General features: G+C 44.2%; 1 protein-coding gene across 2 annotated transcripts in view; it reads right to left on the bottom strand.

Moving 5' to 3' along the window:
- pde3a (phosphodiesterase 3A, cGMP-inhibited) overlaps positions 1 to 19,961 on the bottom strand; it is a 242,969-nt gene that overhangs the window by 36,305 nt on the left and 186,703 nt on the right. For both annotated transcript variants that reach the window (XM_084335423.1, XM_084335424.1), the window contains exons 5-12: positions 13,200 to 13,273; positions 8,647 to 8,795; positions 7,544 to 7,681; positions 7,171 to 7,282; positions 6,805 to 6,918; positions 6,143 to 6,342; positions 5,005 to 5,208; positions 913 to 1,074 (exon numbers count right to left, since the gene is read on the bottom strand). In XM_084335423.1, the coding sequence (XP_084191549.1) occupies positions 913 to 1,074; positions 5,005 to 5,208; positions 6,143 to 6,342; positions 6,805 to 6,918; positions 7,171 to 7,282; positions 7,544 to 7,681; positions 8,647 to 8,795; positions 13,200 to 13,273 (1,153 nt within the window). The remainder of the gene's footprint in view (positions 1 to 912; positions 1,075 to 5,004; positions 5,209 to 6,142; positions 6,343 to 6,804; positions 6,919 to 7,170; positions 7,283 to 7,543; positions 7,682 to 8,646; positions 8,796 to 13,199; positions 13,274 to 19,961) is intronic.

Genomic DNA, 19,961 nt, shown 5'->3' on the forward strand with positions numbered 1-19,961 from the left:
TGCCTCTGTGTATGAAATGTGCTATATAAATAAACGTGCCGTGCCTTGTGTATGATGTTGATGGATAATGGTGAGCCCTAGGCCTATTGCCAATGATAATATTATTTACTTACTTTGATTGATATTTAGCTGAGTAATGTCTTTTTCATATTTCCATGATGCATTACGCAGATCTATTTCTGATTGAGGTTGAGTGAATTCTTGTGACCTATCGTAAGAAAGGTTGAGTGTGAGCTACAAGGTGTAATCTATTGCCACTAAGGAAGTGTGTATGATGATTGGTCACTGTTGGCCCTCCCTGTAGTATATAATGATGTTGATTGCATTTGTCAGCATGTGCCTGAGGAAGGTCCCAGACTGGAACGTTGCATTTAATAATACAACTCTATTGAGAGAGAGAAGACAGTGTGACACTCCTCCCGACACCTCACAATAAAGTGTTTTACTCCACCAATGCACCATTCACACCAGACTGTTGATGACACTGGAAGATGTAATGGAAAATTAATTAGAGGGAGAAAAACCCTTTAAGCTTAAGGTCAGAAATCTCTATGGAATAAACAGTGGGGCGTGGGGGAGGGGGGGTAGTATACTAGTCTCTGTATTTTCTCTCTCCCCCTGAGTCCTTTCGTACAACATAGAGTAGCTTTGTCTGATTCCAGCAGCCAGCTCCCAGGAGTCATGACCACCATCATTCTGCTCTATTCCCCCGGTGACAATGGAGAACGTGCTTTGGGGAAATAGGACGAAATATCAGGGCGGATCTGAAATATATCCGCTGCGGAAATCCTTTTACCCGTTTGTATGTACAGAAACGAGAGAGTGAGAGAGAGATAGAGAGTGCGTATCAGGCCGTGTGTCTGTGCAGCAATGTTCCCATTTTAAGGTCAGACAGAGACGTCTCACACGCACCTGTTCATAGAACTCATTGACGATGCCTTCCGTCCACTGCAGATGCAGGTCCTTACACTTCAGCGGCCCGTTTATGTCTGCCAGCTTGATACACATCTGGCAGACCAGCAGCCTGTCGTTCTCATTGGACCAATCGATACCTGCAGAGGGATCGTCTCCCACCTATGCCGCAAACAAAACAAATGATGCCGACGATTAGGTGTGTCTGGTGTGTCTGTCTGATAGGACGGGGCAGTGACGCGTGGAGATATAACGCAAATGTGACGGCAGTGACGCTGTTTTCTGCTGACCTGGTGCTGAGAGACTGTGTACTGATCTGCATGCATGTGAAGGATTTACTAATCAGAACAAAGGAATATAGTAATACGGTGGACCATTGGTTTCTCAAAGTTGGGTCCTTGAGGTTCTAAATGGGGAGCTGTCCAATTTCACTAATATTCGATTTAGTAGAAGTTAGCACAATGCATGAAAACGACTATTGTAACCAATCTAGTAGGCTTCACTCTCTCCACAATCTCCCCACTAACAGTATAGACAGAATTCTGTGCTAAATCATATCTAACAACGATCTACTCAGATGAGGGTCCCGGGGACAAAATCCTATCAAATGGGGGTCCACAGCTTTCTATTTATTTATTTTGGCTGTAGAGCAGAAGGGATAATAGGCAGTAAAGCACAACTTGCACACTATTAAGTTAAGTTAAGATAAACCTTTATTAATCCCCTTGGGGAAATGCCCATCCTTTTTTTTTTTTTTTTTATCCACTTTTTCTCCCATTTTCTATATTTTCTCCCATCCCAATTTCGTATCATCCAATTCAACCCTCCCCTGTCACGAACGCTGTTTCTTGCCTCCCACAAGCCGGCTGCAATGTGGACTAAGTCATACATAGCACAAGTCCCCTCCGGTACTTGAGGTAACAGCAGTCGCATCTTTTCACCTGCGCAGCTCGATCTCTCAGTGGCGAGGAGTAACGCGTGGGAGGCTCACGCTGCCCCCGACACTTCCTGATTCTACTGCGCAGGCGCACCAACCGACCTGTAGGAGTCGCTGTCCACAACGCCCGATCCCCACCCATCAGTTTCCCACCCTCTAATACTGCCAATTGTATTAGTACGGACGACCAGCCAAACTGAAAACAATGTGGAGAGCTGGATTCGAACATGCGAACCCAGCGTCTCCACATTGGTGGCGAGTGCCTTGCCCACTACACCACCTAGCCGCCCGGGAAATGCCCATCCTAACTACTGTATGTACTGTAGTGGGGGAGAAACATGCAAACTCCTCAGGAAGGCCCCCCGTTGGGATTTGAACCCAGGACCTTCTTGTTGTGAGGCAACACTGCTAACCACTGCACATTGTGCCGCCCAATGTACACTAGTAGAGTCTCCCCCCCACACACACTACCCTGTGGTGAAAGTTACTTAACCCTTTCACTACCACACTAACCTTTCACTACCACTACCACTACCGGTTAACCGTCTGTGTAGTGTGGTAGTGGAAGGTTAACCTTCTGTAGTGTGATAGTGAAAGGGTTAACCCTTTGTAGTGTGGTAATGAAAGGGTTAATATGAAATGAATACGATACAACCAGTTTACATGCAAACAAATGTATCACTACATTCCTGGGAATAAAACCAATAATTCAATCCTCTATATTTTTTTTTATTATGATTTTCACTATAATGGGAAGAATGGCTCTGATTCATCTAATTAATGGTTGTAATAATCCCCCCCCCCCCCCCCCCCCCCTACCACCAGCACCACCACCAGCACCGCCACCCCCACTGTATGAATTCATTCATCATTTCTTGGGAGCCACGATGAGTTGCAGCTCAGCTCCAAAGAGTCTTATCATTCTAACCTAATAACCCAGCAAGCTTTTAGATCAAGCACAAATGGGATGGATTTTTCACAGAAGTCTAATTCGCTTCTAGGAAAAGGAAAGGGAGGCGACAGTGAGCAACACGGTGTTAGCTCTGGTTCCGGGCCAGTAAGCTGTAGCTGCCAGGTCCTGGCTGGATAACACCAGCAGACCTATAATACTCACAATGGAAACAACTTGAGACGCTGTGTTTCCAAGTCTAACATTCTGTCCGTGCTTAAATGAGTTCCTGAAAAGCAGCATGGTACTTGGTATTGTTTTGACTTGAGCTGAGATAATCGGTATATTTGAGAACCTGCAATGTTCTGGGCAAACACACCTTCCTCTTTAAAAAGCCACTTAATACTTCCTTCTCAATGACCAATCTTTATAAATCTTAGGATAGTTCTGGTTATGTACGAGCAAGTACCCCTAGGGTATTCTGCGCGGGCTGAGAAAATGGAACAAGATATCACTATTGTTTTCAAAAGGGACCGCACCATCTGTTATCTAGTCCGTCCTGCTTCCAAAGACAATAGTTTGAATTCACTATTCTCATAAATGTGCTTTACACCTCTTATCTGTGCTATTCATAACACAATGTTGAAATTGACACGTTCGTTCCCTCGTCCAAAGGCACATCAACGGCTGAAGCTAAGTGTCAATAAATAATAATTATGTTATATAAGAACTCAAGATTTGATATTTAAAAATCAAAGAATAATGTGTTCAATAAAAACTATTTTATCCGATAAATTTTTTTCTTTTTTAAACAAGGTATGTTGATGTAACATTACCCCAAATGTTATAACTGTTGGTGTTGTGAAAATGATAAGCCCTTTCAGATATCCAATCAGATCCCATGAATCTGTTTCATCAAATGAACATCAATTAATGAACGCTCCCTCAACATACGGATGAGGGGCGAATTCACAAGGAATGAATTGCGGCCACTAATAGCACCCTTAACTGCGTGTGATGTGTGCCCGCTATGTGCTCCGTCTTAAAAGGACCTATTCACTAAAGATATTGCGCGAAAGATTATACTAGCGCAAACACGCCTATACAGTGTGCAATTTGCTCCCGATATCTGGCAGCGCAGTTGGCTCACGGAGCATACAGTGTGCAATTTGCTCCTGATATCGTAAAATAGTATAAATACTGCCCATACAACAGTATGCATGTCCTAGGACAATGGCAGACAGAAAATTATTCTCTGATCGCGAATTGGAATGAGGATGAGGTCCAAAAGTATGTATCACAACTAAGTGCAAAAAACATCACACTTACACAGAAAAACCTGTGAGTGCAGTTGGTGTTTCCAAACGTGGAAGTATGGATTGCAAACGAAGGTGGAATGATTTGAAAATAAACCCGTAAACCCGAAATGAGGGAGAGGGAATCAATAGCTCTTCGTTTCTATAGATAGACATAACAGTATTTTTCACCATTTGTATTTCGTTTATTTCGTAATGAATAGAGCTTTCTTAATTTGTATTTTCATGACACAATTGCATCCTTTGTTTTTGTCACATTCTTTTGTCATTGCATTTGTTTGTCATGTCATCCCAAAATAAATTAGTTTGAGCAGTCCTGTCCATGGTGCTGAATCTTTAGGCCGAAGTTAGGCGCTAGAGTGAGAAATTAAGTTGTATTTAATGTTTGGTTAAGATAATCGAACCTGCATTCTCATATACTCCAGAATAAACTTTTCATTGACCGTGTTTCTAGCGTCTACTCCTCATGGACCTGATGAAACGTTATAAATCAAAAGTTTATTCTGGAGCTATGCTATTGTCTGTATTGTGATTATTACCTAACCCACCGGATCACCAGAGATAACTTCACTTTAACTGCATGTGGCAATTAGCGCCGATCTTTGTGAATTGGAGTGTTTTTGCAATGAGGCTCATTTGCATAGAAAGGGGCACATTTTCCGGGCTATTTGCACAGGCACAGCATCAGAAAGAGCTGAGAGAGTGGGCTGTGCTCAGAGAGGGTGCACTCAAACAGATAGAACAAATCAGAAACAGAAAAGAAACGACACTCCTCACATTAACATTCCACAATAAGCTTTTTTTCTGACTGAATTAACATCATTGTAATGGATCTTTAAACTTTTGAAGTATTACGTTTCAAAATTGTAATACTTTCAAGATCGCATGTCAATAATATATCTTTTCTTATTTCAAGTCAGTATAAGGCGATAACATTTTCAAGACTATACCTTGGCGTTGAATTCAGCCAGGAAATCAAAGTGCTTCTTGAGGTCGGTGGCCAGGATGGCCTCGATGACCAGGAAACGGAAGCGCTTGAACTCTGCATGGTCCAGATTGACCAGGAAGTTGAACTCTGGTCGCGACATGAAGAGGTTCCAGGCCGAGGCAGCATGGTGGTTCTCCAGCACTGAGCGGTCATTGTACAGCACTGCCTGCACACACACACACACACGCGCGCGCGCGCGTGCGCACACGCACACGCACGTACACGCACACACACACACATGCACACATACACATGCACACACACACACACACACACACACACACACACACACACACACATACACATACATACACACACACACATACATACACATACATAAGATTAAAATGTCTGACATGAGTTCTAACATGGTTTATGAACATTTATGGATAAGAACGTGTCTCTTCCGCATGACCTGGCTACCTATTACAGCAGAAACAACACAGAATCTTGGCAGTTGATGCTTTTCTTTAATCTGCCCCGATTTTTAAGCCACTAACTAACTTCGAGTCTATGGACATGGACAAGTCTGGCAAACATCAGCGTCATGAGCTCACAGCCATAGCCAAGGCCTCTGACACATGCAGCCAAGCGCTGCTACTTGACCACTTTGTCCAAGAAATCCTGTTCCATTTACAGTACAGGACGAATGAACAGTTAATGTCGAGGATAAGCACTTCTCTCCTATCTGCATTGACAGAAACTCAAACTCACGCGCGCGTACACACACACACACACACACACAGACACACACACACACACACACACACACACACACACACACACACACACACACACACACACACACACACACACACACACACACACACACACACACACACACACACACACACACACACACACGCAGTGTGTGGAGAGACAGACAGTGAGATGGATATCGTGAATAATAAACCAGACTACTGTAATCTAATCTGCACTAAATGACGAGTCTGTTAATCCACTAAATCTATTACCTGATCTGAGGACTGTCCATTCACCACGTACCCTCCATAATTACCCAACATCTAATGCCAGGATTAAACCAGCTCTGTTTGCGAACAGGGGGGGGGGGGGGGGGGGTAAACATCACGTTATATTACCTGAGGTGCGCTGGTCGCCACCAGGAAGGCGTTGGTCCTCCCCGGGTGGTCGTAGTCATGCATGGCCGCTGCCACATACAGCGCCATGAGCTCCAGAGCAGGGATGAGGCCCGACAGGCAGCCGTAGCCGTTCTCCGACACAGTGTAGGTCTTGGACACCAGGAAGCCCATGTGGCTCTGTGTGATGCCGCTGTCCGAGTCTGACCCATGCAGGGATGGAGGGGTAGGTGGGTGGGTGAGGGGGGGGCAGAGCGAGAGGAGCGTGGGTGAGGAGAAGTGAACCAGAACACATGCGTGCCGCGCGCACGCTTGAATATCCAAATCTACTTACACACAGATCAAAGGAATGGGATACGAATGAGGACTGAGTGGTCATTGTACACTACAGTAAACACACACACACACACACACCCTTGCACGCAAACATACTGTACTGTACACTGTACATACACATAACATGACAGACACAGACACACACACCCGCATGCACACAGACACACACACACACACACACACACACACACACACACACACACACACACACACACACACACACACACACACACACACACACACACACACACACACACACACACACACACACACACACACACACACACACACACACACACACACACACACACACACACACACACACACACCTGAGTCACTTGCGGAGCCATGGTCATTCATGAGGCTGGGCAGGCCAGGCACAGCCTGTGTGGTGAGGTACCAGACTGCATGCAGTACATCTGTGGCATGGATCCTGTTGTGATCTGAACCAGGAGAGAAGCAGCAGTCAGGTTGTGCTGTAGAACTGACTTTCTCCACTAGGGCGCACTGTTGGGCCTTTAATGTTTTTACCAGGAATAGTGATGTCTTCACTACCTACGTTTCATGAGTAAATACAGTAAAAGCTGCATAACATCGTCCTCTAGCGGCTATCAACTGATATTACATCCACATTTGGAGAAGACTAAAGAAAATGCATTCGATATTCAGAGAGGAAAGTTGCACGAGCTCCTTACATGGTATGTCTCTGTAGCCATTCTCAAGGGCATGGAAGTAGTTCATGAATTCTTGGACGGGGATCTTGAAGGTCTCAAATAAGCCGGTGTCTTCAAAGAGCCTATACGAGACCTGACACAGAGAAAGCCAATGATCCCCCCACCGTACGGTAACATCAGATGGTTTCCCAGGTGTAACCACAATGGAAATAAACTCATCCTTTTTGACAATCTCCAATAACATGGTGCCTCTTGGGATCATACTTTTACAATGTGTACAGTAAATAAAGTATTTCAATCATTGAATCGATAACTCACTCATTCACTCACTAGAGCGATCATTTGATTGGTCGATTGATCAATCAATCAACCAACGGACTGGCCTGTGTCTCACCTGACTCAGGATACGCCCACATTTTCCATCGGTCTTCTCCACCAGGCTGAAGATGGGGAAGTTCCAGTTGTTTACTTGGCACATGAGGGGCTCCAGGTTCTCCATGATCAAGGGCTCTGGGGCCAGAATGGGTTTGTCCTGTACGGGTGACACGCGGTGACTACTGTGTCCATAACGGGGTAATATATCAATAGTAGTATCATTGTAATTTATCATTGTGATCATATTGTGTTTTTTTTTTTTTTTTTTTTTACATTGTGAAAAATACTTCCCATTACCATGTGGTCGCATGTGATGGTCATTGATCTAATTATTTATAAGTAATATATACAGTAGTATATATGTATTTTCATATTGACCAGGGATAATGTACAATGAGATAATGTATAAAAATGACTATTTCATCAACCAGAGTTTGAGATTCCATTCTGGACTAAATCACATGGAGCAACTAAAGCTCTGCCCACGGTCTGTATACATGTATAGATGGATTAGTATATGAATCTGTATGATTGTATTATTATTCAGTTATGAACATTTTGTCATTTATATCTATATCACAGAAGTACACTCAGTTGCCACTTTCTTAGGTCTGTAGTGGAACCCGGTGTGGCCTGTCCACTTCAAGATCCCACGTGTTGTGTGTTCAGAGATGCTCTTCTGCATACCACTGTTGTAACACATGGTTATTTCAGTTACTGTCGCCTTCCTGTCAGCTTGAACCAGTCCCTTCTCCTCTGACCTCTCTCATTAACAAGGTTTTCGCCCACATACTGTAACTGCTACTCACTGGATGTGTTTGGTTTTTCGCACCATTCTCTGTCAACTCTAAGATCCCAGGAGATCAGCAGTTTCTGAGATACTCAAACCACCCATCTGGCACCGAAAATCACTTCACAGTCAATCTTCCCCATTATGAACACCTGAACCTCTTCATCATCTCTGCATGCTTTTTATGCATTGATTTGCTGCCATGTGATTGGCTGATTAGATATTTGCATTAACAAGCAGGTGTACAAATGTACCTAATGAAGTGGCTACTGAGTGTATATCGTTTGCCAACAAGACTAAGACCAGGCAGAAGTGCCTCTGCCCTTCCCCACCTCAGGAGGTATTAGTGGGTGCAGGATGACGTTCTGTGGGGCGCTTTTGCCTTCTTCTGTGTCTTCCTCTGTGTGCGCTGCATCGCTGCAGTCACTGTGGTTGGCTTCGTGGGTGCTGTCGTAGTCTGACGACACCGCCACCTGGTCCTCTGCCGGCCAAAGAGGGGACAGAGAGCATTACCATAGGCATACCATAGTAGTGTACCAACCACAAACCTTGTTATTGGTCCCTGTATGATGACTAGGTGACACATTATTATTGATTATTGGGGGAAAAAATAAAAGAGCGGGGAAAAAGAGAGGTCTGTGGTTCTCAACATGGGGTCCAGGGACCTATAGGGATCCTTGAGACAATTCTAATTTTGGTTCCACTGTTATCTCCCTCACCAACAGTATATACAGTGGAATTTACCTATCCCAAAACCTGCCCTCTTTTCTTGATCCTCCAATCGCAACTGTTGCTTTCCTCGGATGGAAAGCAACAGTTGTGATTGGAGGACCAAGGAAAGTGGGCGGAGCAACTAAAGTCTGCTCAGGTGGGGATCAGCGGCCTAATTTACCATATTCACACAGCAGGAACCCAACCTGAGCATGACATGGTTGAGAACCACTACTGTATGGATGGGATGCTGCTGCTTAGAGTTCAATCAATCACATGAAATCCTCTATTCTGCTCCCACATTGATTTAGCATGGGTTTTCATGCTCTATTGTGAAGCAGCTGCACAGGAGATTTAGCAAAAAGGGGCTCCCTTTTCCATCTTGTCCCATCTGGTATAACCCCATCTTTTCAGCTGGAGGAAGTAATACAACTTGGCAGAGGCTTTGCATTAAAACAGTTGGACAGATTCCTTCAGACTCTTCCTTTTTTAACATAATGCACAAGTATTGTCTGTTATAAACAAAAGATGTCATGAGGGACCTGACCCTGCCTCGTGCTTGGAGTGGGATCAGTTATTTAAGAAGGCAACCATGTCAATGCATATTATTCTGTCCAGCTGGTTTGGGAGCATGACCGTATTATATCTTTGACTGCTTCTCAGTGGAGCACAATTTGAAGGTTGGTTCTGAGCTCATCTAAATGTGTGAAATGTAGGATTACATAATACAAGATTCTGAGTATAGCATACATTACCCCTATACGATTATCCAAGATGGACAACAAACACCAAGATTTATGCTGGCACAAATGTGGCAATCGAGGTTCATTATTCCATCTGCTTTGGGAATGTTCAGCTGTTAAAACACTCTGGTTAGAAGTAATATCCCTAATGTCAGAGTTTTTTATGTTAATTTCCCTGTATGTCCCATAGCATGCCAGCTGGGCCAAATACCATATAATAGTGTTGGAGTTAATGGTAACCGGTTCTGGACATTGGGTTGCTTATCCACTAAAAGACTAATGCTTTTAAACTGGAAGGAGCGTAAACCAGCCTGCTTTTCTAGGGATTCTTGTCTGGAGGAACACCTGGGCCCTCATTCATCAACGTGGACGTAGAATATGTTCTATTTCCACACGTAAGCACAGAATGTAGAATCAGTGCACGCACAGAAAAATCGGGATTCATCAACCGTGCGTACGCAGGTCCTATGCTCCTCCGTGTTGATGAATACCACTTTGTTCTACCGTCAATGCTCGTGCATGATTATCCATATATGGTCATGAAAGTGAGGAAACACCCCCCATGGGATGTGAAATAATGGACTGACCCGAGCGGAACTCTGAGAAACTTCACGGAGATTGTTCACTGCTGTCGAACCAAGAAGACACAACGCGTGTTATGGGATAAATAAAAGGCGGACTTGTAAACGGTGATGTCAGATATCAACGGCTCCCTAAGACCATTGCTGCAATTCTGCCTGGACAGCTCAAAATACTAATAAAGACCGTTCGTTGACCACTGTTTGGCGTTGGTTGTGTGTCATTATAACCGTGCTGTAATATGAATGCCTTTATTAGTTGTGTTCGATTGGCTATATGATTTTTAGAGGCATCTATTTTGTTGTCGGTAATACCTATTAGCCGGTAGCCTATATGGATTACATATAATAGCAGCCATAGCCTACATTATGCAACAGTAACTTGCGCATACCAGTGTATGCGACGGACCAGTGTATACCTTATATCATATTCATATAATAGTTTACTCTATCAGCATACCAGCATGTAATATGTTCTTTGTTAGAACTCAACTCGTTATTATTTTGCACATAGATTGCAGAAATACGGGAACGTTTTGATTTACATTAAAAGGCTTTGACATTGTAAAACTAAATACGTAGAATCCTGTAAGCATAATACAAGTCATATCACCCACACGATATGCTCTGTGCCCAGAGCATGTATGCTTTTCATTCATTTAAGACACATTATTGCAAGGGTTTTGTAATACACATACACCCTGGTGTCATTGCAATGCGTTTTTTTATTCTTTCTTATACAGTAAAAAGGGGGAAGAACACTATATCGTGGGTGTTCATATGACTTGTATTCTGCTTACAGCTTCGAAATTCCACTTGTTTCGTTTAACGTAAAGCCTTTTAAATATAATCAAAACGTTCCCGTGTTTCTGCGGTCTGTGCGCAAAATAATAACGAGTTGAGCTACGCGGAGTTAATTCCGATAACGCTATATAAACCATGCTGCATTCATTCTGAGAGAAAGATCTATTATTCCAAATGCTATTTATAGGGTTTTGACCATAATTACACTACTGTTGCTATTTTACAATGAACTATAATGAATTACGGTTCGTACAGAACATGCCAGTGTTGAAACTAATGCACAGAAGCTCATTTCCTTGTTGTAATAATATATTCTACCACTGGGCGTCAGCTAAGTGTGCTCCGAGCTGTGCGTAAATATAAGCACTAAGTCAAGTTCAAGTTGAAATTGATGAATCCCACTCTTTGCTTAGAAATGATCGTACGCACAGGTTAAGCACAAATCTGTGCGTAAGACACGTTGATGAATGAGGGCCCTGGACTTGCTGAACATGGAAAGGGCAGCCTGCCTGTTAAAGGACTTTGACAAAGGCCTGGATGACCACTGGGACACTGTCCACAAGCTACTTGTTTGATCATGTTGTAAATAGTATCTATTTTAAATAGTATTTATTATATTTGTCCAACCCAATGATTATATGTTGTGGGTCACACCAATTCTCAGGTCAATGTTGAACACATTTGAGCTTTAGCCAGGCGATGGTGAAGCTATGGCTTCATGTGGTTTTAATGGTAATGAATGAGAGAGCCTTTGGAAAGTGAATGTGAGGTGAATAAGAAATTGTGCATCATGTGAACCGACCATGACACCAAAACTGTCCACTAACTGCAATACAAATGCGACTGTTTCAGATGGGCCAGAGCGCTTACTACACCCACCGCACCTTCTCAAGAGACAGGGAAACAGGTCATGGCCACAACGCACACTCCACATTGAAGGAATCTATGTTTTTCAATGTGTATATAATGTAAATATCTGGTGGATGACAGCATCTGCTATTAGATCTCACATGATGAGGACAGTATTTAGTGGTGTGTGTTTTCAAGTTAGACTGGGAAGCCACAGTGCCATGGACTGGGCTCCGAGGTCGTTGGCAGGTTTGTAATATCATAACAACTGATATGCACTGGTGGGGGAGGTTTGGTCAGAGCTATGGGGAGAGTTCGACATCGATAGAAGAGGACGTTTAGTGTGTTAAAGGTGACCAGCCGTTGCCATGGTAGCGTGTCACGTAGTAACGAGAAGAGGGGGCGGGGCCCGTTGCTAGGGGGAGAAGTTACAAGAGGTGAGGTCCTTCCGGGGTAAATTAGATTAAGACACGACGTGGAATTGAGCAGACGTGCTGATCAGAGACTTTGAAATCCCTCCTCACCCTCGCTGGGTGGGGGAGGGGAAGTGCCACATCATCGCTAGCTTCGGCTAACAGGGAATGGTTGTTGGCTACGACGAGGCCTCAGAACCATTGGACTAATGAGAGAAGAGACGGTGGAGAATAATGAATTTAGTTTTTCTTAAAAGACTGTTCAAGGACATTAAGGAATGGGTTAGATCTCGTACGAATCTATGTTTATGAAAATAAACATCAGGAAAGAGATCACGTTGCAGTGTCGTTTCTTCTGACTACGGGTGTACTAACAGGGGTTGATACAGTGTGAGACAGCTAATGAGATATCCAAGTAAAATGACACAACGCGGAGGCCAGTCACGGAGCAGCAGGTGACGAGATTAAAGGCTAGAAACACTGTTATCTTACAACATGCTGCCTGAATATGATGATCATTGAATGAATGAATGAATGAATGAATGAATGAATGAATGAATGAATGAATGAATGAATGAATGAATGAATGAATGAATGAATGATCATTACATTTATATATCGCTTTTCTAGACACTCAAAGCGCTCCCCACAATGTAGGGTGGAAATTGCCTCCTTCACCACCACTGGTAGCACCCAACCTTGGGCTACGCAGGCTCAATGGCGGCTGTTACCGGTAGTAAGTAGAAGGGGTACTGGTAGGCTTGAAAATAGAAGAGTGAGAGCATACCTGACCGGTGTATCCTGTCTCCTTTGTCTAAGGAACCCTCCCCATGGCTCAGCTTGATGTACGGCCTCCCACAGCTGAAGACAAAAGGGGAATACAAGTTGAACTTACAACTCCATCATTTATGTCAGTGTGATCCTGTGTTTTTCTTTCACCACGAGGGACTTCTCTCTATCAAAAACACCTCATCCTACTAATCAATTATGAACACAAGTCACACATAATGAGAACTGTACCTGGCGTACAGAATGAAACATCTTTGAATACAGTAAAAAAGGAGTTTTGGCCTCGCCGCTGTAACCGTGAGAGACAGTGAGAGAGTCTAAACCTCCTTTAATAAACAACCCTGCATCAAAGTGACAGCTGGAAATAGACTTTTGCAATGAGGTGGGGATGAAGATGTGGCCCCGCTGCTGTGCCGAGACCGCTGTGTTGTCGGAGATGTCTTTGATTGATTGATTGATTGAACATTTTATTAACAGATTGCAGAATGGGTACAATACAGTACAGCTCAATACACACAATTGTAAGGGGAGGCGGGGGTGGGGGTAACTGTACATTGGATTATCGACGAAACCTTACTTGGTTTCGAGAAGAGGGTCTTGTGTATTACTGGGTTAGGACATTTACTGTACATTGGAGGGGGTTGGGTTAGGACATTTACAGGGGCCAGTTTCGAATTGCAGTCTCCCGTAGGTGCTCCTTGAGAGTGGTTTTAAAAGTGGGTAGTGATTCACATTCCTTTACAGCTGTGGGTAGGGCGTTCCACATTGATGTGGCATAATTGCGAAACGTGTTTAGTCCCTTGTTTGAGCCGAATCTGACGACTAGCGCAGGGGTGATGCAAGGCCCTGCGTCCCGGAGGGACGAGCTTTACCACATGTTTCATCACACGTTTCATCACAGGCCCCCGCGGCCTCTGAAACCACGTATACCAACCCCCTCCCCACGTCCTGTCCTGTAAATCACCACGTCAGACAGATGGCACATGTCCAAATTACTCAAAACCAACTTGGACACAAAACCAACAGCAAGGGCTGAAATTAAAACGGCGTGCAGTAGGGTACGGACACAAACTTTCGCGCGTGTGCTTGTGTGGAGAAAAGGAGTTATGCAAGTGTTTGTTGTCTGTAGCTGTGCCAAATAATTGAGAATAATACCATTGACAACATCTGTCTTTGATGTTTCTCTAGTTCGCAGAAGTTGGCAAAAAGCCTTTATTGGTTTCCTACTGTGTTGCCACACATTAAACCGATGTTGCGCAGATGCCTGAGGGGAAAATAGTCATTAATGGAATTTATGGATGCACACATTAACACAAAAGGCATCAAGAATAAACAACAAGAGACAAATCAGAACCAGTCTCTGGTATTAGTGCTGTTTTAAATGACTCATTAAAAATGGCTGACACTAGGATACTGAGCCCACCTTCTTTTTCCATTCAGGACAGACCAGGTGGGAGCTCCAGGGAGAGCTTTCAACTATCCACAGACAAAGTGGGGGCTCCAGGGAGAGCTTTCAACTATCCACAGACAAAGTGGGGGCTCCAGGAAGAGCTTTCAGCTATCCATAGACAAAGTGGGGGCTCGAGGAAGAGCTTTCAGCTATCCACAGACAAAGTGGGAGCTCCGGGAAGAGGTTTAAGCTATCCACAGACTCCTGCCTTGTCTCCTGAATCATTTTGAAAATGAGTTGGAGAGACAGGTGAAGAAATATAACTGCAACAGATCAAGTCAAAGACCTCCCCAGCCTTGACTTCCCCCGTCTCTCCTCAGCCATTGAGAATCTTAATGTGCATTTTGCTCATCTTTCACAGAAAGAAGTTGGGGCCACGGCCAGTGATGGAAGTTACCGGCGGGGGGGGACACACACACACACACACACACACAGTGAGGAGGCTCCCAGCTGTTATCCACAGCGTTCCCATGTTCTCCAATGAGACTCGCTGTCTGGCCATAGGTGGTTCCAATTAAAATACCTCTCCCCAAATGTTCTAGAACCTGCCGTCTCGGAGCAGGAAATGCCTGCCGCTAAAGCATGGTGTCATAGAGAGCACAAAGGCCTGTAGTGTGTCTATCTCCCTCTGATAAATTGGTTCTTGTGCACTTTTCTAGCCGTTCTACCCACCCTGCCTAATGATCCCAAGGCCCTCAACAAAGAGAGTTCTGTTGTGTTTGCGTGGCCAGGTCAGAGCCCTGTGTGTGTAATGCCTAGCAGGTGTGGAATATAAAATAGTTTGATAGTTTGGCGGGCGAACAGTTAGTACATTATTGTCAGGGGGGTCCAGGCTAGGCAGCGAGCAGCGCCCAGCTAAAAAAGGTTTGCTTTAAATGAAAGCTGAGGAACTGGCTGCCGGTGCCCCATTCTGCCAACGCAGCAGAAAAACCTCAGCTACCGACTGTTGAGCTCTGAGTACAGGATGAGAATAGGAAAGCAGGGTGCTTTCTAACTAGGAGTCAGTGTCAGTCAAGTATCAAGTGACTCCACTAAACTAATAGACCACCGTGCTGTGGTTAATTAGTTACTGGCCCCAGTGGAATGCCCGCTACTTACAGTACGGAACAAATTGAGAGTTGTAGTTTCTGGTTTAACTTTTGCAAAATAAAACCAATTTCCAAAGGTTCAAAGGTTAAATGCAGCTTCCTGTATAACCTGGCAATTTTAAATTGTACAACAGTTCAATGAAAGTGGGGCTTTCAAAGTGGAAAATGCCTCTCTCTCTCTCTCTCTCTCTCTCTCTCTCTCTCTCTCTCTCTCTCTCTCTCTCTCTCTCTCTCTCACACACACTCTCACGCAAAGCATTTTGGCATCCTGAAACATGAACCTTAATCAAGTCCATTATCCTCCAATAGGAAATATAAATTGCAATGTTGTCTGTATTTTTCAGAGAACCCCCCCCCCCCCCCCCCCTCTCTCATTTAGCTTATCTTAATGTTCCGAGGCATGCAATAAGCTCTGATTGGCCTCTGCCTGCTCCCCTCTCGGCTGCAGTTTATTCCAGCATTTTATACTCAAGCACTCAGCAGGTTGACAGATTACCATTGGTTTGGAGCCCAAACGAACAGTGCCCATGCCACGATAAACACAGCGGCCATTATTCTCCTGCTTCCAGTAATCTACCTAGTCCCGGCCCAGATGGGAGGCAGATAACAACACAGTGGCTCTGGGTTGGGATGGAGGTATTCAACCGCCTCCCGTCCAGATTCGTCCGATAAAATGGGCTATAGGCTACTCTAGCTTTGAAGTTGGCGTGATTCCTGTTTTAATACTCCACCTTGCGTCACTGAAAGCTGACATGATGGAAAAAGGAGAGAGAAAAGAAAAAAAAGGAACCTTAATATCCTAATTAAGATCCTAGAGATTTGATGATGGAGCAGATAGAGGCCAATGGAAGCCATGTGTTCCTCTCTTCCCCTCAATGCTTCCCCATCCCGTCATAGCCCCGTAAAAGATGTTGATGAATAAAACTTGGGAGAGTGTTGTGTGAGGAACCTTGCTGTAGACAAATGACAGTCTTTAGACAGATAGAGTGCTCCCCAGAAGAGCCCTTTAGGCTGCAGTAAACACACATCCAGAGGCCCTCTGTTCTCTCTCTCTCTCTCTCTCTCTCTCTCTCTCTCTCTCTCTCTCTCTCTCTCTCTCTCTCTCTCTCTCTCTCTCTCTCTCTCTCTCTCTCTCTCTCCAGGTGTGTGTTTCGCTCCCTGCCAGCATGCACAGCTGTGATAGCATGTATGTGTGCGTACGTGTGTGTGTGTGCATGCGTGTGTGTGTGCATGCGTGTGTGTGCATGAGTGCATGCGTGCGTATGTGTGTCTGTGTATATGTATGTGTATGTATGTGTGTGTGTGTGTGTGTGTGTGTGTGTGTGTGTGTGTGTGTGTGTGTACGTGCGTGTGTACATGTGTGTGTGTGCGTGCATGTGTACGTGTGTGTGTGTGTGTGTGTGTGTATGCGTGCGTGAATGTATACTGTATGTATGCGTGTGTGTGTGTATGTGCATTTGTGTGTGTGTGCATGCGTGCATGTATATGTATGTGTGTGCATATGAGGACCTAAATGGACCCTCATATGTGCATGCGTGCGTGTTTGTGTATATGTATGTATGTGTGTGCGTGTGTGTGTGTGTGTGTGTGTGTGTGTGTGTGTGTGTGTGTGTGTGTGTGTGTGTGTGTGTGTGTGTGTGTGTGTGTGTGTGTGTGTGTGTGTGTGTGTGCGTGCGTGCGTGCGTGTGTGTGTTTGTGCTGCTGCTGCACTAGATAATTGGAGGCTGTTCTGGTGACAGCGGGCAGAGCCAGGTGTTTGTTTACCCCCACACCGCCACACGTGGCTGCCTGGCGCGCGGCTGCGGGTCCGGGGACGACCGGGCCGTTGTGTACAGAAGCTGCCTAGTGTGCTTACACTGATGGGGAGCTTGTTATGGTGTCATACTGTCACTGTGCAAACACAGCCAAACAAACCAATGACTGACTCAGTCCACACGCTCCTTGAGACGGACGAGGATCTCAAACCAAAGCAACACCTCGCTCACACATCCCAGTTAATGACAAGAAGATTTGGAAGTACAGGGTAATAATCATAGCACTTAACAGGGGCAAACCGAAAAACAACATTCCAAAACCTGCTGCTCTGGTTCAAATCTGGGCCTTTCTTGATCAACTAAACCCTTCAACTGTGCAGGTCTGTTATCACTTGGGAGTGTGAATGTGGTACGTCATCTGCAAGTACTCAACCTCTACTGTCATTTAACTATAAATGTACACATTAAACACTCTAACTTGCCATCTTTAGATAATTAGGTCGGAAAACATTGTTTATCTGAAAACCTAAAACAGACTTATATGGTGAAGGATTCAATTAAAGATCCCCTCCAGATGTATTTTAAACCCTTTACATTTTGTTTCCACCAAATAGTTCAATAAACGACTGAAAATCGCTCAGCAGCATCTCTACACATTTGCCCTCAAAACGCAAGGATCTATGAATATGCAAATTGGCAACAAGCACTCATTGATATTTACCAGGAATTCCAAGTCAGCAGCTTATGTTCTTGTCAATACCTACTCAACTTGTTGTGTATGCTGAAGCTAACGATGATGATGGGTTCGACCTATTAGTGACATCACACATGCAATGCAGATCTCAGGGAAGCACAGAGAAGATCTCCCGCTCCAGGGTAAGCTCTTTTCTGCACAAATAACAATCTGTATATTCAAAGTCATGCATCCAAGAGGAGTTGACCTTTAAAAAAAAACATTATTTAATGGGACACTTTACCAAAAACAGCTCCATGAAATGATATTAATAGCAATATCTTGTCTTATAGGGACTGCTACTTTATTATTTCATTGAGCTGTAATTAACACACCACAAGAGTTCAATCGGTCTCATTCTCCAACAGACTTGAGACAAAAAATTTGCTCTTAGGGCCATTTAAGACATCTTAGATTTTGGAATTCCCCAACCGTCCCTAAGCTTGGATTTTATTTATTTTTCTGACATCAAATGTGTAATTTTTTATCGTACAAATATTGTCATATTTATTTTAATTATGATTAATTAATTCCAAGGAGGCCTGTAGAGTTGACATGAAGGAATCACTATGATTCCTCCCAAATAAAGCCGAATCCAAGCTTAGGGACGGTTGGGGAATCCCAAAATCTAAGATATCTTAAATGGCCCTAAGAGCAAATTCTTTGTCTTAAGTCCGTTGGAGAATGAGACCCAATGTCCCTAATGACATCACCGTTGTTACAATCCGCTCCTGAACTGTCCTCTGTTGCCATCCTGCGGCCTGTCGTCGCTACTGCACCTCTCATGTCTCATCTGCCTGTCTATCCTTATTACTCTGCTCCCTGTCCTAATGTCATTCCCTGCGTTCCTGTACCTGCTGTGTCCCATTATCTCGTCCAGTGTTCTCTCCTGTATGTTGTATTGTGATCTAGTCTTGTCCTGTATTTAGTCATATCGTGTTTCAGTCTGTACCTCCCCAGCTGTTGCCCCTTGTAATCAGTGTCTGTATTTATTCCTGCCTGTCCTGTGTCTTCCCTGTGGCGTCATTGTTGCTTATCCCTGAATCCTGTTGCACGCTCTGTGTATCCTGTTCTGTATCCCTTGCCTGCGTGATCTCCTTGCCTGTCGTGTTCCTGTACCCTGCCATTCCTGCCGTTCGCGGAATTACCCCGTTATCCTGTATTTCCCCCGTTGAGTCCGTTCCGGTATGTTTAGCCCCGTTTTCCAGCATTGCTGAGGTTTTGGTTTTCGTGTTGAAGTTCGCTTTTGTTTGTGCCTTGAACGTTCCCTTGTTTAGTACTGCCAGTAAAGGACCTTGCATTGCTACCTTGGGTTCTATGAAAGGCGCTATATACATTTGATCTATTATTATTATTACCTTCGCTTCCTGCCTCGTTCGTCTTTTGTCCAGCGTTTGGGCCCTACTCACCGCTCCCTAACACTGTAACAACCATAGCCATATTCAAACTCCTTTACTCTCAATAGCAATCAAATTAGCATATTATTGGTATCTAGGGACATCTATGGACCTCGGTGAATGTATTCCCAGTGTCAGAAATATTGTGTCTATTACTAGGCTTGCTTAAATTGTGATGAAACAAAGGAGAATATGAATTAGGATTTTTCTTTGCATCTTTGACAGTGAATAACACCATGCTAATAATGACCAGACATGAAAAACGGCCACTGATCTCGTTCAGTACCTTCTTGAGATCATGTGTACAAAAAATCTAAGTAGTCAAGTTAGACCGCGCT

Source organism: Notolepis coatsorum (genome assembly GCF_963971535.1).
Source record: "Notolepis coatsorum genome assembly, chromosome: 18".
In the NCBI taxonomy this organism is placed as follows: domain Eukaryota; kingdom Metazoa; phylum Chordata; class Actinopteri; order Aulopiformes; family Paralepididae; genus Notolepis; species Notolepis coatsorum.